This window comes from Stomoxys calcitrans, chromosome 5 (assembly GCF_963082655.1).
Source record: "Stomoxys calcitrans chromosome 5, idStoCalc2.1, whole genome shotgun sequence".
NCBI lineage: Eukaryota > Metazoa > Arthropoda > Insecta > Diptera > Muscidae > Stomoxys > Stomoxys calcitrans.
The window spans coordinates 38,680,790-38,706,773 of NC_081556.1; the positions used below are offsets into that span (position 1 = coordinate 38,680,790).

The window sequence follows — 25,984 nt, forward strand, 5'->3', positions numbered from 1 at the left end:
GCTACTGTGGTATCACAATGGATCTAAAATTGCCTAAGTTAGTCAGTAAAGGACTGCCACTCATACCTAACCTAACCTAATCCAGTTCCTATTCGAAATGTTGACAACAATCAAATTGGGAATTGTTTGCGGCTACTTTGGTCTCTTGGATTATCAGTGCAGGGGTCGTGGGTTCGATTCCTGCCAGAAGCCTTGGTCTCAAGAATCTAAAACTGGGGATAGGTTTATATGGAGGCTAATTTCAAATCTGAGCCGATATAGGCCATTACCAATCCCCAACGACCTATATCGATAAGAAGTCTCTGTGAAAATTTTCAGGCAAAAAATGCAAATTTGTCCATTAACATTCCATTAAGAAACAGGGGCAATCTTCTCAGGGGCTGTCCCATTCAAGTTTAAGCTCAATGATAAGGGTCCTCCATTTTATAACAGATTCCGAAGGTCGATTGCTGGGATAACCATCGCTAAGAACTTTTTTTTCTGCTGTTTTAGCCAGGATTTGAACCCAGACATTCAGCGTCATAGACGGACATGCTACGGTGGCCTCCCAATTTCAGGCGGATATCTTTATTCGTTCGAACGCTATCGACAGATTGACAAACGGGCATGGTTGGAAAGTCAGATCACCTACCTGGGGCCGAATTACCGCATAAGTGATTGAGTGCACTTTCGTATCAAATGAATTTTCAAATCGTATTTAGTAGAGTTGTACATACATTTTATGTATGTGTTCTTAAATTTTAAAAATTCCCATCCAATAAAAAGATACATAATTCACAATAGAGAGATTTCGAACGATTTTACTCGTTCACGTATGCGTTAATTCGGCCCCTGATATTTTTCCATTTTCAGTAACTAACACCGGAACTAAGGTGGGGACAAAATACCAGACCTGAACCGACTGAGGGGCGTGGCATGGAGAACAATTAAGGATTTTATCACCTGCACGAAACTTTTTACTTAATTTCTTTTTTCAAGGTTACTTTTTATAGTAGGTAGAGAGCACTGGCTTAAGTGTTTGTCCATATTGGCATGGGACGGACTAATATTTGCACCCTCTTTTCAACGTCGGTTTTGTCGGCCAAAAATTGCTTAGATTAGTTAATATAAATAAATTAAATCTGCATACTACATATAGTTACATATGTATGTTTTTCTTTAAAAATACATACTTTCCTGAAAACACTGTAACAGCTGTGTGAACTCTTCTAAACATCACCAATCAAGATTGAAGAGTTGTTGCTTGTTACCTCATTTGTCAGTGAGAGCAGCAAGCAGAGTAAAATTCACAATGATTCATACAACAACTTTTCCCCTCTCACTCAACTATCCAAGGAGGGGCAGGCAGGGTCAATATGGCAATGAGAAATTTCCAGTTAAAGCTTTACTCCACTCTGGCATTTCAAATGATGACCGTTTTGCGAAAGAAAAAGAGAGTGGCCATCGTGCATAGTACCGTAGTGCCATAGCAAAGCAAACCAAACCACCATTCATGCATTCAACCAACCAACCAACCAACATCTTTCTCTCAGCTTAAAGCTTTTGGAAAAAACAGATGGGAGAAGAACAAGAGCGACTACACAACATACACTTACTCAATAATAACAATAATCAACCATCCATTCACACCGAAAGTTGTAACAATAACGTTTGCTGGCAAAAAAAAAAAAAACAAGACACAAGTAAAAAATTCAAATTCTCCGCAATAGAGAGTGAGTAACAGCACACATCGATCGATTGCTTGCTCGTTTAATGTCTCACAGTGGTAGAGTAGTAGCCAGAGTAGTCGTTGTCTCAGAGCCATCCAGCAGTGTGTGTTTTTTGGATGGATGGGAAAGATCTCACTTCGTAAAAGAAGGAGAAAATAAAACGTATCTAGTACAACAAAATATTGCATTGAAAAACGCCAAAAACAACAATACGCGAGCGGGCAGCAGACACACAAAAAAGAGATGGTAGTGTGATCAACATCAAGCAGCACAAAAAACCACCAACAGCAAAAAAAAAAACCATAAAAATATGTGAAACCAACAAAAGCTAAGTATGAAGTTTTACTGCAGTTGTGTTTTAGACCACGAAATGTGTTTACTTAAAAGTTTCGGCACAGTAAGAAAAGTGATATTTAAGCAAGCAGTCGCGGAAAACCTGTTGGGTGTCGTTGGAAAGTTTAAGTATTTCTTGGATTTTTCCTCACTTTAAGAGAAACGCGGAGTGAAATAGAAAATAAAAATTCATAAAAAATAAACGTTAAAAGCTAATATTTTTGGAAAATTATATTACACAAAAAAAAAAACAAGAGCCGTAAAGTGAGTGAGTGGGATTTTTCTACAGTACGAAAGCGCATAGTGCCAAGTTATTGGGGCTGCACTCACTACTTTAGCGAGACCAGACCCCAACATAGGCTCCCCCATGTTGTTTCACAATAGTACAATATAGCAAAAACAACAAAAAAAGTTTTTAAGAGTTTTTGTAGAAAAAAAGTGCTTGTTTTTTGCTGCTTTGTGAGCAGCAGTAGGACACAACACACACCAAGCAGCCTAAATCGTGGATTATTACTTATGGCTGCCGCCGCTAAAGAGGAAATTTACAATAATTACCCCCAACGATCTTCAACTGTGCTAAATAATTATAAAGGAACTGTGAAATTATGAAAACCGATATGATAAATTGAAAACGTAAGAAAAAAAAGACTTGAAACTATTTTTCCCCACTCAAATAAAAGTGAATGTGTGTGATAGTGGTGAGAATTATGTTAATAGTGGTGAAGATGATGATCAGAGATCAACATCAACCACAACAGCAACAACAACTAGAAAACCAATAAGCAGTCGCAGAATTATAACGTTAAAAGTTGTTTTTTGATTTTTGCAAAGAACCAAGTCGTAAAAGAAAACAAGAAAATATATGAAAGAAAGAAGTAAAGAAAAAATTGTGCCAAGACAAGAAGGAAAGAAAAGAAAGAAAAAGAATTCTTGCTAATAAAAAGAAATACAACAATCAATTAAAAGAAAACGCACACACCAAATCAGCAGTAGTGGAAGCAGCAGCAGCAGCAGCAAACCCAACAACAACAACGACAGCCATAGGCAATAAAATAATTAAACGCATTTCCCCTGCTGACCCCCTTCGAAAACCATTCATCCCCAACCAACATACTCCTTCTCTCAACATCATCAGCACATTGAAGACGGAAAGCAAAATCCCATTTTTTTTGATATTCATTTCTCAATTTCAACTACTACGTGTTTCTTGGGAAGGCAACAACAACAATAAAACTATTGTAAATGAAAGAGGTAAGTTTCCCCCCCTTTGACGTCCAACTAACCAACCAACCAAACATCTATATGTCCGTCCGTCCGTCTTTTGCCTCTTCTTCTTTTTCAAGTGAATAATTTTCTTTTATGTAGGTCGTGTCGTTGTCGGAGACTACGACGACGACTACGTCGTCGACAACGACATGTATTATTACATCTCTTCTCTGAGGAGGAGTAGCACACATAGGCATGCATGCATGCATGGATGATATGGCTAGGCATGGCATACATACACACACACAACACTCACTCACATGGTTTAAATGGTGGGGGGATATTTTCGTATGCATAAAAAAACATGACAAAAACATAACTACAGAAGGACGGACGGACGGACGGACGGACGGGCGAACAGCAGGCAGACGATCAAGCAAACGTATGGACAGACTCTGACAGACAATAAAGTAAAGATATTTTACATGAATTAAGAGTGTGGAGATAGGTCTGTAAGTCGTCTGTCTGTAAACTGGCTGGCTAGTGACTGTGACTGTGCATGCAAACATATTAAAAAAAAAAATGTATCTACACACATGCACACAATAACTTTAAAATCTACAACAAGCTTACTACATACCCCACTTCGACGTATATTCAAACAAACATACGTACAATACATACATACATATATATATGCGACCTTCACTTCAAGTTTCTTCTTTAATTTGAATTTATATTTCACATTTCTGCGTATATTTAACATAAATAGTTTTTTCTTTGTGTTTTCTGTTTTATTGGCTGCTATAGTTGTTGCTGTTGCTGTTAGTTTGTGGTCTTCGTCGCAATACACAACGAAAAGACAACAAAACAAGAGAAGTTTCTTTAGGGACAGACAGAAAGCTAGTTAGCTATAGCTACAGCTAGAGTTAGCCCAAGCAACAACAGACACATATACAACAATAACATCAAAAAGGCAGCAACTGTAAAAAAAACAATACGAAATAATACTTGCGATAAAAAAATATTACCACTTTTTCAAAGTTTCACAAACGAAAAAAAACTTACGAAATGTTTTCCAGTGTTGTCTTATTGTTGTTGTTGTTATTATTGTTGCTGTATGGTGTATTAATGCAATCACATCTCCCATACTTACACATTTATGTTTGTTGTTACTTATGTGTGTGAAGCAGCAACAGCAGGGGAGAGCAATAAAGCAAGCTGACGATGATCGTAGGGTTGCCAGAACTTGATATATTGGTTTTAGATTAGAAATGATTAACAATTAAAATGGAAACTTTTTTCTTAGTAAAGATTTGCAAGAAAGTTTGTGAATATAAAAATATGTTATTTTTGTTAAATTTAAGCTAACTTTGTATCCGAAAATGTACATAAAAAAGTCGTTGTTATGAAGGTCATAAAAAGAGCATTTCGGCTGGTGCGAGGGGAGTTTGAAAAATATGACACCCTATTTGCCAGGGACGAAAGAAAATTTTGTACATTCTAAAGGAATAAAATTGTTCGAATTGGGCGATTTTTTATAAAAAAAAACCCAATACCAATATGGTTGGTCAGACCACCACGTCCTTACTTAAATATATGAATTATGAACCAATTTTTTTCTAAATCACAAAACGATAACATTTGCTTAAGCTTGTTTTTCTTTAAAATCTGTTTTTATGAATTGAGGAGGCTACAAAACTCTCCCTCCCACTTTCTTTTATTTTGTGTATCCTATTATGCACTATGTCTTCTTTGAAATTTTAAGTCAAGCAGAAATCGACTTCGATTATCTAATTTAACTAAAAATCGGAACAGAACTTTTTAGACTTATTCAACTATGGTTATATGGTTTACGTCGGTTCAAGTTTATTCATAGTTTCTATAGAATAGCACCGTATTTGTTTTTTTTTTTTTGAAAAATCGTACTTTACTTCAGATATTTCTAAAATGTTCTACTAAAGCGTTTTAGTCTTTGTGCAAATACGTTGGATTAGTTGGTACTATTACATACAGGCAAAAAATAGGCCTATAACGAAAACTGTGTGCCAGGAGATTTTTTAGCCACTGGGAGGACTAGCTATGCCAAATTACAGCATCGTGGCTGCAAAATTAGCATAATATTGAGGTTATGCAAAATCGTGGACTGATATTAAATATTTTTAACTAAAAGTTTTCTAACTCTCAGAATTTGAAAACCAATATCAAAACCAAACCAAGCGATAAGAAATTGTGTCTTAGACATTAAAAGTTCTTAAGCTCAGGCAGTTCCTTACACTTCTATTCTTCCTTACCTTAATATGGTTCCGTGCCAAAACTTTCAACTTTCAAAAGAACCTCAAAAATGAATTTTGGTCAAAGATGATGGAAACTGCTGTTAAAACCTTCAAATGACCCTTAATTGTTGGTGTTGTAGTCACATTGGTATGAGGAGATGGCATTCTTAGCCAAGCTCTGTTGGTGAGCAAGCTCGTTCCGGTCTATGGGATAGATCGCAGCGAGAACGTTATGGCCATTGGTTATTTAAAGGTGCCAATAACTCGCAAGTATCACGGGCACTCAGAATTAAAGAAAGATCCGATGCCGCAGGCCTCTCACAGATACTCCCCACTTGATACCGCTAATTGTCCACGACTGGAATTTCAACTACTCCGTATAGGAAGCATCCCACTATCCGCACACTGTAGATGATGAAAACCACACAAATTGGAGCTCAGGATTTCAACCCGTGTGGTGCTTATAGTCGTCCCGTGACGGGACCCTAATTTGTATAAATAGCCGATTGAATCGTTGTCATCAAAATTCGCAAACTACAAAAAAACGTGGACAAACTTTGGACATAAACAAAGACAGGTAGAGAACTTTAATGGGATATATATACTGACAAATATTGTCAGCTTATGGTTTTTCCTGTTTTCTTACCTCATTGAATGATTTCCGATATAAGTTTAGGCTCAATGAGCTACGGTGATACGGTATCTCCTTATTGATTGCTTTGAAAACGAGTACAGTTATATAGTAGTATACAAGCAGATCCGGTGTGTTTTGATCACCCTGAAAAAATAAACCATTTTGTAGGAGGTTTTCAGAAACTTGCGGATACACATTATTTAATTTTTCTATCCAACTTGTTATCTAATTTTAAATACATTTCGTATAAATATTACAAAGACCTTTCATTTGACCTTCATCAAAGGCCTTTCATTTGAGTTCTATTTTGTCCGGATCAAAATACAAAAAAATTGCAAATTTTCCTATGAACATTTCCATAAAGAACAGAGGGAATATTTCCGATATAAGTTTAAGCTCAATAGTAAGGGATCTCCTTTTTATTGCCGAGTCCGAACTGCTTACCGCAGAGCGAAACCACTTAGGGAAGTTTACACGGCTGATTTCTTAAGGTAAATACCTCAAGTGTCGGGAGCAGCAGAGGAGCACTAACTACCGCCAAAAATTCTTTCTGATGTTCTCGCCGGGATTTGAGTCCAGGCGGACAGGCTAATTTCTGAGCTATGGTGGGTCCCCTTTGTTGTGGTAGGATGACCCTGTAAATACTTGGCCCTAAATTTTAATATCAGATTCCTACTATAGTTGTATATGCCTTTCACTCGATGTTCATATTGTGCTGATCGCGTCGGATTTTAGTATGATTTGTGGCGTTTTCCTTATAACACCCCCAAATTTTTGTACCAGATTTGTTTTTTGGGTTATCGCCCAAAGAAAATTTCGTTTAATTCGTTGCACTCATCTGCGAGATCAGGCGATTTTTTTATTAGGGCCCTTTCGAAAAATTAAGTATTCTATTTTTAAAAGGGGCCAAACTCCTAAATTTTTTTTTTTTTTTGGAAATTTCAGTAAAGTTCGTTCAGCCGTTTTTGATTATATATCCACAAACATGCAAATCACAACACTATGAAATTTGTACATAAATATAAAATTACTGTTATTTTTCTTTACGAGTTCTACTATATATATTTCTGGCCTAATAATGAAAATGTATATATTTGTCATTGAAAAAAGTTAGTTTGTTTTTCAAAATATTCTAAAGCATGATTTATGCATTATTTTTCTTATTTTGCTTGTGCCCGCATTGTCATTGTGAACAATTATTCGTCTTTTCTTGTTCGTTTTTTAAATCTTTCCGAAGACTGTGGTCAAACAAATCGTGGTATACCACTGAGAATTGCTAAAGAAACCTGCGACCATTTGCATCGAAGTGCTTCTTTCACGAACAATTTTCTTTTGATTTGGCTCATCTTTGGGCGACCTTCACGAAATTCGTTTTTGAGCGAGCGTCGGCCACGATTGAATTCATAAACCAGTTGTTCACAGTGCTATAGGATTGAAAATCTAAATAGGATTGTAAATCCAAAAAGATCCAAAGATTCGCCATACAAAGATTAAAGTTCATCAATGAACTGTTGTCATGATAATCCACGTCATATGTTGCGAAAAATGATGGCACGAAAATATATAAGAGTTAATTCCACTTATTTGCCAAATTCTTTTTTTCTAGTCACGGCAAACAGTACAAATGATGATGATCTGAGTACTATTATGCCAGAAAATATCAAATTTTCCAATGGAAACGTCAGATTGCACCTTGCATCACGTAAAATGATTTTTTGCGAAGATTCCTAATATTTTTACATGGTCAGTGCACTAGTTTCCGTACGTTTTTAAAATTCAGTACGAAAAAATGACATTACTAGAACTAAAACAACTTCTTAAATGGCTCAAGCATTTTCATTAAAACAAATAAAATCTATTTTGGTAACCCTGTTAACAAGCGAGAGTGAAGAGACAACAAAACAGCAAAGCAAGCATTCCGCCAAGCAAAACACTCATGTAGATGTCGGTCACATTGCCAACGTTAACGTCGGCTGTCGCACGAGCAAAACGAACAATCGACCTACCAAACAACAATGATTTCGTCGTTCACTGTTGTGTTGAGCTTTTTGTGAAAGGCAGACTTTATAATTTTGTTTTTAATCTCTGCGTCGTTACTAAAAAGTAGTAGATTTTGACTGACGATCAGAGACAATTCACTTCTTAATGGTAAACTTTCGAAAAGTTGTTGCCTTGCTCGCTCAATGCTTTAGTTGAGTTAAGTATGTGTGTGTGTGTTTGGGGTATTACCACATAGAGAAATACATATGCATATGGACAAAGGCATACAACGCAAGCAACAACTTGGTGGTGGAGAATGCGAAATAAACATTTCCATTTCATTTGCTGAGGCAGCAAACGGAGCGCAAGCAAAAGCGCGGCAGCAATCGCCGCAACCGCAATATCAGAGAAATTTGTGTTGATAATTACTGGCTGGCATACTCAACCTGCATTATGGGGTTAAAACTGAAACACCTTTTTCTTCCCCTTCACCACATTATTTAAGCATTTCTGAGAAGTTGTCTTTTTTGCACTTTTACTTTGCTTTTGAAAGCGAAAAGTGAAGGGAGTTAATTAAAAAAAAAAAAAAGAATAATTTCTCAAAGCTTAACAAGAAATTTTAAAACACAAAAATAAGTAAAATATTTATTTGCGTTAATGGCGGAAATAGTTTTGTATTTCCTTTATATAGAAATATTTGGACATACTCAAAACATGATAAAAAATAAAAACAATATTTTTTTGGTTTAGAGGCATATTTTTCACTTCTCTTACATTTAAGCAGATGATGAGTTGCTACATAGATACGCGCTCGTACATACACACACACTCTCTTACACTCGTTGCGCTCCCTCCTGCAAACCCACACATATGCTTACACCAAGTGGAAGGTATGTCAAAACAAAAAAAAAACAGCAACAATAAAAACAAAATAAATAAACAATCGAAAAAAGAGAGCTGCAAAACCTAACCAGACCTAACATTTCAACATTCGAACGAACAAGCAAGCAGGCAGTGAGTCGTCGCGTTGTCGATCGTAAGATATACCCAACCGAACCGTATAACCGACCACCAGCCAACCAACCAGCAGACCAAACCAACCATTCATTGTCTCATGGCCCACCTAAACTTTTGTTTTTTGCTTTGTTGTTGTTTTGTGATCTCTCCGGGTGTGTGTCAGTGTATGTGCGAGTTGTTGGGCTATGTAGCAATACTTCACTTTTTTTCATTTGTATGTGGGCCACAGCCGGAAAACATTTCACTCTCTGTGCCGCCGCTAAAGTAGTTAACATGACTTCATGGTCCACACAGCGCGCACACACACTCATGAAAGCTTATGCTTTCAAGGAAAGGTTTTCCATTGCTATTTAACACTGTTTAACAAAATACTGCAATAGAAAATTCACGAATATTTGGCTTTTTCGCACAGTGAGGTTAACGTAATGCCATTTTTATGGATAATTAAGAAAATAAGTTTAGTTTCACCTTTGTGTTATGAAGGTGAACCAACACATTCACACACACTTCAGTTGAAATGAAGGTACTTATTTTAAAAGTTATATCTTTACAGTCGATTGCCGCTTTAATGAGCGCTGCACTGGATTATAAAACGGATATAGTTTTCTTGCAAAACAATGGCAGCGCAGCCAGTGTTGTCACACGCAAATGTTTGCTCAAATTGTTTTCTTCCCAAAAAACAGTGCGGAAAAGATTTTTAAGTCGAGGTTAATAAATTTTTATGTTAAAAGATAACAAATTCTTAAAAAAATATCTAAAATAGAGTGGTAACGCTACATGGATGCAGGGGCTACATCAAAATCAGGACCTGAATTAAATAATCCGAGAATCTTTATGTACAGTGGGATAGAATCGAAAAAGCTAGTAAAAAATCTGCCGTTTAAAAAGGGGTAGAGATATTTGTTTGAAATTTAAAAACAGAATTTTGAAAGTCGGACCACAAATTTTGCAGCCCGACCTAGTTTTCCAAATGCCGAGATGAACAACTTTAGGGGCCTCCCAAGAGACGCACGGACCACTTAGGGCCTTAAAATTTTGCATATGATCCATCAGCTCTAACTATTTACAATTTTAAAGAAAAATCTCTACAAGTTCTCAAACTATATTTTTTACGATTCTATCCCACAGTGCAACGATGGGAAAATGTCCAAAAATCGTGCGGCAACTTTATATGGAGTGTATATTTGCCTTAAAATTTTACATATGATCCCTCAGCTCTAACTATTTAAAATTTTAAAGAGAAATCTCTACACGTTCTCAAACGGTAGATTTTTTTCTAGTTTTTACGATTCTATCCCACAGTGCTACGGTTGGAAAATGTTTAAAAATCGTGCGGTTATTTTATATGGGGTGTATATCTAAATGTGGACTAATATTCTAAATGTTTGCAATGTGTTCTTCCTACTGAGAACTCGAAACATTGAATTTCGGTCCAATTTCGGTAAAATCAGTAGTACCTTAGGCTAGGTTTGGTTTAAGTGGCAGTCTGCCATCAGAGTCATTTAGACGTTTTCGTCCATTGTGGTACCAGGAAGATGCCTACTAGAGCTTGCCGTTGAACCATACAGATCAATTTGAAAAGCCTAACAACTTGTTCACATCCAATAACTCTGCCAAGTTCTCAAAGTTCTCCCGCACTGTAAGTGCAGGACACACACAGCAGCTATCTATAGGCTCTTCCTCGATGTCCTCACAGTTTCTGCAAAAGTAGTTACTGACAACCTTCAGTCTGTCAGCATGTTTTCCGATCAGACAGTTACTTGTTATTACGGACACAATGATTGAGACGTCTATTCTTGCCAAAGACAGCATACGGTAGACCTTTTCAAATCTAGATTGGGCCACATAATTTTTGAATTTTGTGACCATCTATCGATTCGTTTCGGGCCTGATACTGAAGACTTAGCTTACATGAATGTATAAGGTAGTTCTTAGGTAGGTAGGGGCGAGACACTGCAGACAGCATGCTGCTCTCGGTACAGAGGACGGCGGCTTTTAGCGTCATATCACCCAACCGGACAGTGGCGGAGCCGGCAGCCCTTGTGATAGCCGGAATGGTTCCGATAGACCTATAGGCCATGGAGCGCGCCAGACTCTCCACCGGGAGATGAAACACAGAGAGGAAAGGGTGAAATTCAAACGGATCAAACACGAGACGAGGGGACATTAACAAGAGATAGCGAAAAGGAGGACGAATGGGCCGGGCCGGGTGGATGCGACGACATATGTCGATGTACGGATGTGGAGAGATAGGAAGCATTGCGACGTCAACTATTACGTTATGCAGATGTTGACAATAGTCCAGAGGATGCTGGAAGACAAGAAGAGCTGGGAAGCGGTGATGAGAGAAACAAGTACTGCAAAGGAAGAAGATCGACCCTGACGCAGCGGCGTAACGAAGATAATACGGATAATCATTCGATATGGTATCCACCTCGAGGTAATGCAAAAGCGGTTCCGAGGTGATATTAATCCCCAGGGGTGATACAGGGTGGCTTTTTAGCCGGTACCGTTGAAAAAACGGTGTCTGGCATAAAGCGAGAGACGTACTCGTCACATGCGTAATGCATTTTCCCGTCCTTTCCCTTAAAAAAAGTAATTCGATTCCCTTCGGGCCTAATCTAGAAGTCTTAGCTTACTTGTCGCTAGAGGCATACCCCCAGATCCCAGTTCCCCCGGGATGTGTAAGGTAGTTCCTAGTCTCGCAAGCACGACTGTTCAACAATTTCCTGGGATATTTGTGTGGCCCGGCATATTTGTGTGCCCATTAACATTCCATTAAGGAACAGGGGAACATATCAATGAGTGCTGTCCGATTCAAGTTTTAAACTCAATGATAAGAGGCCCCCTTTTTATAGCCGATTTCGAACGGCATGCTGCTGTGCGAGATCTCTTTGTGGAGAAGTTTTTATATATGGCTGCCATACCAAACGGCACATATGTAAATGTTGCCAGCCTTCGAAAGGATAACCACCGCTGAAATTTTTGTTTGATGTTTTTAGCAAGGATTTGAACCCAGGCGTTCAGCGTCATAGGCGGACATGCTAACCTCTGCGCTACGGTGGCCTCCATCTTCTCGATATGACCAGTGCTGATACTTCAGAGTAAACCCCAAATCCTACAGATATTCTGCCCAGTAAAACGCCCAACAACTCGGTATGTATTCTGCTATTTACAAGGAATAGCAGCGACACCGTGTGAAAAACATCCAAACCAACAAGAACTTCCATATATCCACATTCACCTCCACACGATCAACTCCGAAGACTTCATTACGGTACAGCAGTCTGCAAATAACCGACCTTTTCCATGCAGTCTACTAGCTCCCCATCCATCCTCCTTCCCACCGCTTCAACCGCCCTTCAACTCCTTACCGTACATTTACTTTAATAAACAGTACAAAACATTTATCCATGATTCAAACAGCAAATGTCGTATCCAAGAGATCAATTGCTACGGAACATCCCAAAACATGATACCTCGGTATCATTAATATTCCACTTCAGACAATGGTGAAGAGCTATTACATACTTTTCACCTAATGGTCCCTCGCAAGGAGACAGGTGCCACTGTGGGTAACTTGTATATCCCGCAGAAGAGACCAACATTTGTCTTACGCAGATTTACGCTCGGTAGCCCACTTCGCCATCGAACAAAAGGCTTTCTGAAGGATATCTCTTTTACACATTTTTTCTTCCAGAAACAATAACACATTGTTAATTGCTATATTCCAAAGTAGAGGATATAGTACACCTTCACGAGGGGTTCCTCTGCTGTCTCATCTTATAAGATCCACGAATCCCAAGCCTGCCATAGTGCATCTTTTATTAAGTAAGCTATTTATATATTTTCTTACGGTAGTGTTGATCTCTAGAAACTCCAGCTCCTGCATGATTGGCGTCGGTTTTACAATTTTTCGACAGCCCTTCCCTAGGCGAACCATTTCTGGGCATTACGGTGGTACGTTGAATATGGTGGTTACAATATTCAGCATTGTTTAATCATCTTACTACATATTTGGGCATTTTGTTCCAACCTTTTTCATTACGACTTTGTATTAAAATCCCCTGGGTTCTCGGTTGAGGTCTTCTCTTAGTTCTTCCCATTTGGCGCTCTTGAGTGCTTTTTCGCGTTCTTATATTGGGTATGCTCTGCTTCTGCTACGGCCCTGCTTTTAGCTCTGGTGTACTTCCGCTTTTTACGGATGCAATCACGTCTGTGTTCATCGATTAAGTTATTCCAACAGGATATTGCGGTTCTGTTTGATCTGGGCCCCTTAATCATCGGCATTGCATTATCCTTTAGCGACAATGCCTTAATCATCGACATTTCCTTATCCTTTAGTGGCTACGAACATGATAGTATACGTTGCTATTGAGGCGTTTACGCTGGATTCGGATTCGATCTCGGCTAGGAGCATAGATGGCTCTAGCTTGTTCTCATTTTATTTGTCTAAGGTGGCCTTCGAAAGGAAACTCAATGGTAATCACTTGCGGAGTATGTTTCCAGTACCCAACATTTGTCGACCCTATCTGCGATTCTCTCAGATAAAAGAGTTATATCGGGTATTGTGACTTCACAACGGGGCATCTGAATGTTGGAACGTTCCCACTATTGACCACAACCACTCTCTTCCTTGCTTCCATTAGCAAAATCCTTTTACCTACCATGGCAGCCGGTGGTACGTACCGGATTGACCCGATGGAGTGCTTCATCGGCAAAGGCTGCAGCTTTTGTGTACAACACACAGCTACAACAACAACAACGCTTTGCCACTATATGGTTGTCACTCTCTCTCAGTTGTGAAACTCTCTCAGCACATCCTCGAAAGCATCAAGCTTGGACTGGAAATCGTCAATAGTATCTCTGGAACTAAACAGCGTAAAGTCGATTAGATTTACATATACGAATCCCTTGCCCTTTCCTGAATAGCACTGCGAGTGGGAATCCATATAGCTGTAGTTTTAGCCTCGTCTTCGGCCCAGAACTCTTCTTGAGCACTTGGAGAGCACAATTATTGCCAAACTGTTATGAAATTTTGTATCCGAATTCTGTCGTCTTCACAGGTCTATGTTAAGGGTCGTCTAAAAACAGCTTTACCATGGTGCGACTGAAGGGCTAAGTTGCCTTTTTTAAGGTCTTGCCCGATTTTTTCGTTTTAATTTTGTAAAAAAAAAGCCATATTAAAAAAAAAACAACATAAAATGTTTATCCTCTTTTCTAAAATACTCAACGGTAACCCTGCATACAAATAGATCTTCTGATTTATCTTTTTGAAAGTACGCCTTTCCTTCTTTTTTCTCTCTTGTCAAAAAAAATTGATTACTCCGAAATCCAACGAATAGACTGTAAGCTAGTGTAAACAAACTAGCAAACTCTTTGAAGGGGGAATTACTTAATACCCAACGCGCAATATAGTTGTGCACTTTTAACATGGGCAACACTGGAATGTGTTAACGACGACTGTGTGTCGGTGTATGTGCTCACACTGTGCTGAATTTCATTTCATGATTTTCGTTTTCATTTTCATTTTCGCTTCTTTTATTATTATAATTGTTGTTGTTGCGGTCGTTGTTTTTGTTTTTTATTTGGTTGTGTACTTGAACGAGCGCCTGCGCACCCCTATGTGTGTATAAAAATGTGTATGGATGTATGTACATATTTATGTATGGTTGGGGCTGACGTACGCATACGTAATCAAGCCACAACTACTCTCAATACCACACCATCAGAAAAGGCAAAGCTTTTCGTGAAAGGAATATTGAGAAGAGATATTGCACTAGATAGAAAGAAGTCGTTCGTCTTCTTCTTTGTCGTCGTCGTTATTAAGTCAAACGGAAGAATCTGAGATTTTAAAGCTTTCATTCGAATAAAAATGCCATCAACAACAACAATAGCAAATAAAACAATGCCACACAAAGAAGAAATAAAAGCTAACCAACCAACCTCATGGAAAATAACAATGGGTGAGTGAGTGAGTGGCAACATTTATTTTGCAAGACCAACAAAACAGCAACAGCGCTCGCGCATGTGCTCAGAGTTGCCGTTTGATGTTTTTCTTTTTACGGATAAATACTTATTGGAATAAAAAATGGAGAAGATGAGGGACGACCTGACGTCGGAGAACTTCAGGAATGCATCAAGGGCACATCATGCATACCTCAAGGGCAAGTCGTAGAAGACGGCCCTCCTCGAAATGGTGCGAGAAGTCGGGCTGTCTCTCCTAAAAAGGAGGACGCGATAGCGGCATTCCTGAATATTGAGGGGCCATTTAACAACTTGGGGATGGGTCGACATTCCCCACCGGTAACGCCTTTGTTGCCGGCTCCCTGATCTATGTGGTGCACTGATTCTCCTGCACTGCCTGATGATACTAGACGAAGATCTTCGCAATCTTAAAAAATTACATCCTTGAACACGAAGAACGCTATGGCTTTAGTCTTAGCCAAGCTTGTCATGTATGTCCCTCGCCCTTCTATTCCCTGTGAAATTCCTCCCATTCTTCACGACTAAGCCTTGGCCTGTTTGCATAAAATTTTCGGCTAGCTTTCCGTCTTTATGCCCCATCATTTCATAAAGACCGTCGTCGCCTTCGTGAGCCGGGGGGATGTCCTCTTCCTCACCTAGTCGAGTTTGCGCCACCCTGAAGACTTGGGTTGCAAGCGCTTCTTTCGCACTTGATCCGAGTTTTCTCCCTCCGTATGATACTGTCTAAGTATACATTAAGGGAGGGCTGACAAAAGTCTTCCCAGAGTATTTGAATGCGGGTGGCTCTATTGCGTCGACCTGATCCTTACCAGCTTCCACAGAAATTGCTGTTGCAGTGTCAGTTGTATCCCTAGGAACATGTAGCACTTTCGCAAGATGGTTGTACATCTTCAGTTTCCTTCATTGTGTGCTGACTTCTGCCATCATCCTGCGGGCCTCCTCTTTAGATGCAGCTGTGATGAAAGTTTTATTTTCATTATCGCTGTCGTCATTGTGTGCAACTTCTGACATCATCCTGCCGATCTCATCTTTAGATTCAGCTGCGGTGAAAGTTTATTGACATTATCGTTGTCGGAAACGCATCCGTATTCAACGGATGGGGATGAACTGCATAGAACTCCCCTTGTTTTACTGTCTGTTCCTCATTTTATAGTCTTATAACTGGTTGTGGGATAAACCATTACTCTTGACTAGAGGTGTCTGGCACCCACAATCCACGGATCGTGGACTAATCACTTGCCGCCGGAACAGGGGTTTTTTCCCCATGCACGGTAAGTTTTTTTTTCTCTGAAGCGCACCACTTCTTATCCAAACAAAAGGAGTATTAAATCATTCTGGGAATTGTTAACCATGCCTACCTTTCGATGCGGTGATGAGCTCTATCCAGCAATCCAGGATTCTTAGGTTTGAATTATACCATAATAGTTGAGGCCTAAATGAATAAAATAAAGCAAAGACTGCCTAGTCGGGAAGGCACAAAAAGTTCTGGACTATTGTTTGCGGATTAGTGGGCGAAAATGCTTTACTCATCTAAAGAGTGCGTTTCTTGTCATATGCCTGACTCTATAGGTATCGAGAGTACTAGTTTAAATCCAGGGAATTAGTTACATTACTGAAATGTTTTCACATTATGCCCAGGTGTATTCCATGCCTAGTGCGTAGAATGTCAAGCTTTATCTTCTACGCCGCTGTGTCATCATCGCCATGGTCGGATAACTTCTGGGTTAGGTAAAAGTTTACATCGTTTTCGCATTACTTGGCCGAATGACATCTTTCTCAGGTATTAATTAGTTCACATTGCCGTCCCTCCTATTTTTCCCATTAGTGGTCGTCTCCACCAGTCATGACTCTTATTTTGCTACATTTGTTGCCACCTCTCGATGAACTTTTCTCGTATGTAATGTGCATGATCCGTTTATAGCCCTCTCTCTCTCCCTCTCCTGTTAGGAAGCTACCCCTCCCGGTATAAAGCTTGGCCCTCTTGTAGGTTTCTGAGACCATTTCAGCTATAACGAGATTTGCGGGTCTTCCACTGTGCGGTAGTATTATATAATCCTTAGATCCGTCGTTCCCTGTACCGAGGGAGTGTTTTTCGCTTACAGATGTTATTGCACGCCTGTTTCAAGAGTCTGCCATTCCACCTATAACGAGGGCTGCGCTGAGTCCTGTAGAATAATATATTCCTTAGATACGCCGTTCTATGTGCCCGGGGGAGATATTTTGCTCCCAGATGTTATTGAATGGGCCCTCCTACGGTTGCCATCGGTCGACTTATTTTCACACGTACATCACCAGTTGCAAACTGTGGGCCAGTTCTTTGCCCATGCCCTCTTGCTGCGATGGCAGAGCTATGACTTTTGATTATGCTACTAGAAATGTTCCGTCTGGCATATCTGGTCGATGTAAATTTGTCCAATTTCTAGGACCAAGTTTCGAGATGACTGTCTTGATCTTTCGATATTCCTATTTCTGTAAAAATGCCAGAGTTTCATAAAGCTTTCTGGCCGGAATTTCTTCTAGCATTGTTACAATAGAATCAACACTCACATATGGAACACTTGTGTGGTGCAATGAAAAATTGGACTACAAAGCTGGGATATATAGCTTACAGACATGTACCGGAGTGACAGGGCAATGCTTATCAGAATTTTCCAGGAGATATAAATAATCACCGCTAACTACTTCACCCCTGCAATGGCCTTCGATCAGCCATTTAGGAAAAAAATTCTCAAGTAGAACGGGCTGAAATTCTGTGACAAGATACGACACCAAGGTGCAAACGGCGGGCTCGAAAATGAATTGTGGTTTGGGTTCGGATGTTTTCTTAGATAAAGTAGAGATAACCTCAGTAAAGCTTCTTGAGCATTGCAGTGCATTTCATGCAGGAAATTCTATAGGAATTTGTATACAGTATACAAAGGAAAGATTCAAACGCCTCTCCTAGCATTGAGATCGAAAACATTTGGATCCCCGACTTCTGTCAAACTCCAAAGAGACCGGAAAGGAAGAACCTGGCCGCGATATGGCCTTAGAGTCTTTGACCAGCTTGTTACAACTTAAATTGTTAAGACTTAAAGGTAAAAAAAAGCCACTGTAGCAATTGCGGAGATGAAGAGGATTCGCTTGCGCACCTCCTCCGTTCCTGCAGAAAACAGGAGGACCTGAGGTTCAGGGTCTTATCAAGACAATAACTGTAGGCCTAGTTGATTTGGTGAAATTACTTGATTTGTCGGGCTGGATATAACCGAAAGTAGAAAATAATCAGACAACAGCAATCCACGGCTGCTGCGGTTTTCAAAACGCTATTTAAATATACCAATCGAGGCTCCCAATGAAGATCAGCACATAATTTATTGAAGTTGCATTGCGGGAAAAAACATTCGGAGTCCAAAAAAGGAATGTGGCAACACTTAATGTTGTCATAGCTCTGTACATGGGAGTGTGCACAAGCATACTCTCGTATCTGTTAATATATGAGGATAGTTCGCTCTCTCTCTCTCTCTTTCTCAGTTTCTGTTCGAATGTTACTTTGAAGCTTAAACATGTGTTGGTTGCGTTGTCTATACTTGGCTGAAGAAGTTGATTAACCGTAAACTCAAGAACGCTTTCAATTTCATTATTATTACCCAGTGTTGGCTGGCGGTTTGGCTGTCTGTCTGTTTGTTGTTGGCTGCCTTGTTCGATGGGCTGGCTGTTTGTCTTGCTTTGCGTCCGTCCGTCCGCCCGTTAGTCTTTGGGTTTATTTTGCAACAACACAAACAGGATCCATTGGCCAATATTACTACGACCATGTTGGATGTTCTACCTGCTGGGGTAAATCTCTTTTTTTTTTCTTGTGGTTTTCAGTGCGCATGACTGACTGACTAGCTGAAACGAACAGAAGATAGACGAATGCGATTTCATATGTTCCGAAATCCCCTGTTAAGCTTCTCCTCGTATACACCTACAAAATATATAAGGCTAGTGAGTTGGGGGTGTTCGAAGGGTGAGGGGGAAGTGGAAGGGAGGCAAGAAAAGAAACACTCTCTTTTAAGTTTAAATGTCTGTCCTATGCCTCTGGTGGCATAGCTACGCTATGGCTGTGGCTTCAAGTGCTGCCGCTACTGCTGCTGCCAGCGCTATGTGAAGTTGAAAGGGGACTTTATATCTAGGTATGTGTGTGTATGTCTGTTTGTATGTAAATGCAAGAGCTGCTGAGCTTACGAAAAACGAAAAAGAGATGTAAGCCATTTTTAGAAAGTAGTTTTGATCAAGTCGAGGTTTTTTTTATTGTAGCAATAATTTCAAAATCCAAGGCCTTTTACTAACATCTTTTTTGTATGGTTTGTACGAGTGTGTGTGTGTGTATGAGTGTGGGGCCTTTGGTGTATGTATGTATGGCTTTATAAAAGTTTTTTGTTATTGTCTTTTTTTTGTACTTTGGCGACTTGAAAATTAATCTTGGTTTTCTTTCTTTCTGTTGTTGTGTGTGGCGGTTCGTTCGCTCGCTCGCTCGTTTTGGGGGAACAACACAACCAACGTTCATTGTTGTTTCAGGTACCGAGAATGTTGATGTTGCAATACAGCAAACATGGCGAATGTATTCTTAAAGAAATTGGAGCTGCCTTCCGTGGAGAACACCCCGCCGATCTGACAATTGTCTGCGAGAATCAAGTCAAATTGCATGCCCACAAGCTGGTCTTGGCAGCGGCGAGTCCGTTAATTAGGTAACAACAATTCCCGAAACAAAAAACCCACCACCAACAACTTGGGAAATTCCCACAAATTCTTGAGAATCTATTTTTATTTTTCTTTTTCTCGTTTCGTTTCTTTTCTCTCTTCTTCCTCTTTTTCTTGGTGTTTAGAAATCTTCTGGAAGATACGCAGCTGTATGACTGCATGACAACGGTCTATTTCCCGGATGTGAATGCAACGTACTTCAAGTTCTTGTTGGATTTCTTGTATTCCGGCCAGACGTGCATAACATCGCGAGATGTCAACTATTTGCATGATCTGTTGCTGTTGTTGCAAATTAAATCGGACAATTGGAAGACCACAGATACCACACCGCCGCCTACGGCAGCCCCACAGCCCACCACACATGAGAACAACAACAGTTCCTCTATAAGCGGCGGCAACAATGGCGGTGTTGGAGGCGGTGGGGGCTTAGGCCTCGGCGGAGGAGGAGGTGGTAGCGGTTCCATTACAAATCTCTCCAATTCCCACAATCGCAAACTTTCCATTGACCAACGCTGTGACAGTCCCGATTGTGAGAAAAAGTTACGCAGCAACGAAAATGGCAATGACATCAAACAGAGTCCCCCTTCCTCGCAAAGTTCCGAGAAAAATATTTCCGAAGACCATGATGAAGAGGAAGACGAGGACAATCTTAACATAGACAGCGATAGCACAGCCGACTTAAAAACCAAGGATTCCCATCACGACATTGACCAATTATCCGATGTAAACAGTGTGAGCGGCGGCAATGGAGGAGGCCTGAATCCCGTCAATCTTTCACTGGGCATACGCACAAAATCCGAACACAGCATGCGCAATATATTCCGCGGCAAAAGCAGCTATTCCCCCGACTATGATTCCCTCAACATTATGGAAAGTGCCAAGCGCAAAACCCTATTTTCCGATTCGGCTCGTGATTGCCTAAAGCCCCTCTCCGAACATGGTGATCTCAATAGTTCGCCAGACAACTATGTGGTAACGCCGCATCGAAAGCGGCGTCCCGGTTTTCATTCCTCGCCCAGCCACAAGCCCTTTGTATCGTATCAACAAAATATTCTCGACGAATTTCGTTCCGCTAAATCAGCTCTCTCGCCCATGTCTGGTTACATGCCCGAAAAGAATATGCTGCTGCCCCTGGATGAGGGCGTGGTTATAAATCCTGCCGATATACTGCCGCAAAATCGCACCCTGTTGGAGAAGAGCATATCGCGACACGACACCAGCCCTGAAAAGACAGTACAACTACCACCGCAACTGGTCTACCAATGGCAGTCCACCCACAACTCGAATATGTCTTCATTGTCCCATCTGCAGCCGGGTCTGACTTCCATGTCCGACATTAAACTCAGCCTCGAGGGATCCAGCAATCAAAACAGTAGTCCCGCCTGTGGCATTAGCGCCGGTGTGGGTGGCGGGGGAGGAGGCGGCGGCGGTGTGGGCAACAATCAAAGTCCAGTGCGTGAATATCGCTGCGAATACTGTGGCAAACAGTTTGGCATGTCCTGGAATTTGAAGACGCATCTGCGTGTCCACACCGGCGAGAAGCCCTTCGCCTGCCGCCTCTGCATAGCGATGTTCAAGCAAAAGGCCCATCTACTCAAACATTTGTGTTCAGTGCATAGAAATGTCATCACCACCAATGGCAGCGACAATGATACGCGATATTGTTGCTGCTTCTGTTCAATGTATTTCGAATCAGTACAAGAGTTGGTCCGGCATTTGTCCGGCCATCACAACAATTTATTGTTAGCAAAAAATTTACGCGATTAGTACTTCGTTTTGATACTATCCATATACATAAATATATACATATGTAATAGAGTAGTAGTTTTGTCGCTCCTAATAAAAAAAAACAAAAACAAAAAACTATATTTATATAAATACATATACATACTTATATACTTTATACAATACACACACATACATACTTTTAAAACTCGTAATAAAAGAAAACATACCTACCAACTACAACAACAACAACCGCATTGTGTTACTCACATTGTATGTGTGTGCGTAAGGCCCTCTTCTGCTGCATTCATATATACCATACATATGTACATATACTTCCAAATATATACTATATATATACTAAATATATATATATATACATATGTATATACATATATCTATGCATTTTTTGTTAATTTTAACATTTCCATCTCTATTTTTTCTACTATATATATATTTTTTTTGTATATTTTATATGACATAGAAAAGAAAAAGAAAACTTTACAACGTATACATGATTTTTTTTTTATTATTATTATTTTTATTTTATACATATGTAATATATATGATGATTGAATTGTAATACAATTAAATTTTAATTTTAAAAACAAAATACAAATGATCATTTTACATCTTTTTTGTTATATCTAAAAATTGTTTTATTTTTCTTTATATGTAATCTTCGTTGAAAGATAATTCTTGGGGTACTTATCGACATCCCTATTTCTGGTGCTTTTGTGATGTAAATCGGCATCCCTATTTCTCTCGCAGCCTGACTCGCTGATTTATATGCAATTGCACAGACCAGAGAAGGGAAGTGAGAGAGAGAGAAATGTGTAAAAAATAAACACTTCGATAATTGAGAAGCTGCAAATCTTTGTAGATGTTTTTTTGAAATTTGTTGTTGTTGTCAAAACTGCATTTTCGATTAAAATCGACATTCCTTATTCTGAAACTATTTGAAATAGGATTGCATTAACTGCCTGTTCTCGAAATTTGTGCCACTGAAATGTCGCTTGTATGTCAAAGTCCGATGATTTAATAAACGAAAAACAAATGCTTAATTGAGTCGAGTCACTCACTTGAGGGACACAGAATATATGGGACAGCGAGCGACTGAAAAAAGTGGCCGTTTTGGGCTTTTTCTATCAAATTTGGTGTGATTTATTTTCAATTTTAAGGGATTAGTCGGATGAACAGCCGACAGTTGCAACCTTATTTTATTGTGAAATAAAATAGAGATGCCAAACGCGATTGCTAGCAACGACTAGCAATTTATAGTACCGCCTTTTTGTGGTAGATAATGAAATAACAGCCACCAAATCATGATTACAATTACTGAATGCAATTTTCCACAACGGCAAAACAATTCATATCATCTTCGATAGCCTTCGGATCCTTTTCCCACGCCACGCCACGTTATCTGTTATAAGTAGAAACCAAATTCCCACTGTTTGCCAGCAGTAACTAACTATGCAGTACCAGTGTAAGTTACACTGGTTAGTAAGACATTGAAACATGCCAGAACGCTCCTTGAGATCGAAAACATGGTTTCAATGATCGTAACCGTGCGAGCATTAGGAGGAAATTATTTTTCAGATGCTCCGGCCAGGGTTCGAACAGAGGAGTTCAGCGTTAGAGGCAGACAAGCTTACCTCTACGCTACGGTGGCCTCCAAACAGTGTGACCTTCTCAATTCACACAGCTCGAATTTATGGCTCAGGCTGTTCCGTTGGTAATACGTCAAGCCCACCTGGTTGGTCCCAAACAGCTTTTCGACACATTTATTTGTTTAGTGCATACACTGATAGAAAAATACGTTGCAAAATCATGCACCAATGTTGTCACCATCGTACACGGATGTTGTTGAAAACATTGTTAACAAGCGTGGATGATTTTGTGAACACACGTTGTTGTTTCATACACCGAGCGTTGTGAACATCATCCCTACAAAATGTGTATGTATTCCAAGCTTAAGTTTAAATAACTCTAAAAACATTGTATGTACATAGCCGGCTGTGGTGCAATGTGGTAAGCCGTAAACATTCAATGGAATGGATGGAACACAGGTTCGATACTCAGCAGCACACAAAATCTTTTTGCAATCTTTTAAAAAAATGTGCGCAGGACGTTGTCAGAATGTGAACGAGACGTTTGGACGTTTCATTCACAAATACTGTCGTTGGTTTATGAACATTTGTGGTTGATCTGATAATATCTGTGTGTTGATTCACTTTTATGAACGAATGTGGTCCCTTTGTCAATGCGGTGCTTGATTTTTTCTATGGGTGTAGCGATTTTAGTTAGCAAGCACAAAAATTGAACGCATAGGTGTGTGCGGACTAGTACTCCTCCAGTGAAGGCATATACACATAGGCGTATTGGATAAGTTCTTGTTTTCCCCGTTTTCCTTGTTCTTTCTTACTTTCTCTCTCTTGTATATAGATCTAATCCAGCGATGCCCAAATACAAAGTAGCTGTCTAGGTCTTTTTCTACCAAATTTGGTAGGATTTACTTTACATTTTAAGGGTTTTGCCGGATTGACAGCTCATTTCGATTTTGGTCGATTTTTAGCGAAATTGTATTTTTATACCCACCACCATAGGAAAAAGGGTATGTACACTCATTTAGTCATTATGTTTGCAACACATCTAAATATCCATTTACGACCCTATAAAATATATTCTTGGTCGTCGTAAAATTTCAAGATGTCTTTCCGTCCGTCTGTTGTAATCACACTACAGACTTCAAAAATTGAAATTTGGTATAGATCTACGGGTTAAATTCTTGATTGGACCAAATCGGACTATATTTAGAAAGAGAGAGTTTTCCGTCGTTCGGGTGTGTTATTGTTCTTAACTATAATACACACACAACCAAAACTCGTTGTCAAGATAAATTTGACAGGTAGGAGCAGTTGCCCAACAACAAAAAATTGGGTGCACTATCTGTCAAAATCAGTATTAAGTGCAACACTGATTCCGAGTTTTCTATTAGTTCGCGTCATTTCTCGTTGTTTGTGTGTGTTATGCTTCTTAACCATAATGCACACACAACAACCGAACATAATGCATACACAACAACCGAACGTTATTAAAACTCGTCGACAAGAAAAATTTTACTCAGCTGTTTGCTGTCAGTGTTGCCGTTTTTGGTAGTTTCCTACCAAAGGTGGTAGGTTTTTATTTTCTTGGTAGGCTGATCTCAATTTTTGGTAGGTTTTTCCATTGATATTGATAGTAAAGCAATACCGTGAATTAAACTTGAAAAAATTTTGAAAAAAATTGTATGAATTAATAATAACGGTATTCACAAAACTTAATATAGATTTGAAATAGGTTTATTTGACAGATTTCCTTTATAGAACCGTCAAATAAACCTATTTAAAAGCTTCATTAAGTTTTGTAAATAGGGCCAAAAATGTTACAAAATTTTCACAAAAGTTTAATTTTGGATTGAAATACATTTGTGTGTATTTCAATACTACTTTGATTTATCTGAAGAAATTTATATTGATTTATCTTTCAATTCTATCTCTGAGATGAAGCAAAGACATTTTATTTCTGTTTAAGACTAGCGCCATCTGAACTTGTTTTGGAAACTGATGGAATGCTTTGCAGCAACGTCAAATTTGTAATTCAAAAATACATGTTGAAATGTCACTTAATGCCGGCATACGCATCGCAAGATGTTTTTATTTAAATATCCAATGGAGCGTTATAAGTGATGTCAATGTTTTAAGTGGCATAAGAAAACTCTAACACGTAAAAATAATTTTTTATGGGCTATATTTGAAAGAAATTGGATAAAAATTAAAGCTTCTGTAGATTCATGAAAGTATAAACAATATCGGAAAATTATCTGGATAGTCTAGACCATACCACAGCTTATAAAAGCAAACTTTTCAGCGAAAAAAGGTAAAAAATTACCTTGCAAATGTTCACATCCGTAAAAGTCTTCAAAGAAAAATGAACCTTAAGCAGAATTATTCTTCTCTTTAAGTGGAGCCTACTCTCCATAACGTCTAGGACCACTTATATACAGGTTATTTTTTGGGGCTTGGGCTATGGGCCCCAATTGCCCCGTTTTCCCACCCAAGTCGGAATATTTTATGTAATTTTCTCGGCAAACTGTACTTTAGCCCAATAGTTGCCTTATCTGGACCTAAAGTATGCGAGTGAAGAGGGTAGCAATCGAGGTTGATAGATTGGTACACTTGCCCTGATTCCCCTAAGACACATCAGCATGAACTTATATAACAAGAACTAGTTTTTTAACAATCTTCATTGTATGTATGCATTGCAGTCACCTTTAAAAACGCTCAAATCTTTTGTAAAAACGCCACATTGCTATCATTGTTGTATCTGTCAAAACAGTCTCTGCTCGCTGTCTAAAC

At 39.3% G+C, this 25,984-nt stretch overlaps 1 protein-coding gene and 1 long non-coding RNA gene across 3 annotated transcripts; one reads left to right on the forward strand and one right to left on the reverse strand.

The window, feature by feature from the left end:
• The first annotated feature begins 1,801 nt into the window (after window positions 1-1,801).
• LOC106082410 (transcription factor Ken) lies at window positions 1,802-21,919 on the forward strand. Of its 2 annotated transcripts, none has more exons than XM_013244901.2 (3): window positions 1,802-3,293; window positions 19,680-19,849; window positions 19,988-21,919. In XM_013244901.2, the coding sequence occupies exons 1-3, from the start codon at window positions 3,285-3,287 to the stop codon at window positions 21,627-21,629; spliced, it is 1,821 nt and encodes a 606-aa protein (XP_013100355.2). In that variant the 5' UTR covers window positions 1,802-3,284; the 3' UTR covers window positions 21,630-21,919. The 2 variants fall into 2 exon arrangements, with proteins under 2 accessions (XP_013100355.2, XP_013100354.2); XM_013244900.2 differs by lacking the exon at window positions 1,802-3,293 and adding an exon at window positions 18,825-18,956.
• LOC106082411 (uncharacterized) lies at window positions 3,958-6,300 on the reverse strand. The gene is made up of 3 exons (XR_001220501.2): window positions 5,543-6,300; window positions 4,317-4,496; window positions 3,958-4,231 (listed from the first exon to the last, which is right to left on the reverse strand). It is a non-coding gene; the product is annotated as an uncharacterized LOC106082411 (long non-coding RNA).
• Window positions 21,920-25,984: the final 4,065 nt, after the last annotated feature.

What these genes read in the sequence shown, in the direction of transcription:
- LOC106082410 (XM_013244900.2), top strand. Translation starts at nt 18,933, where the DNA reads ATGTTGGATGTTCTACCTGCTGGG. An exon ending in TGGATGTTCTACCTGCTGGG is followed by an intron (nt 18,957 to 19,679) that starts GTAAATCTCTTT and finishes TTGTTGTTTCAG; the next exon opens with GTACCGAGAATGTTGATGTT. An exon ending in GCGGCGAGTCCGTTAATTAG is followed by an intron (nt 19,850 to 19,987) that starts GTAACAACAATT and finishes CTTGGTGTTTAG; the next exon opens with AAATCTTCTGGAAGATACGC.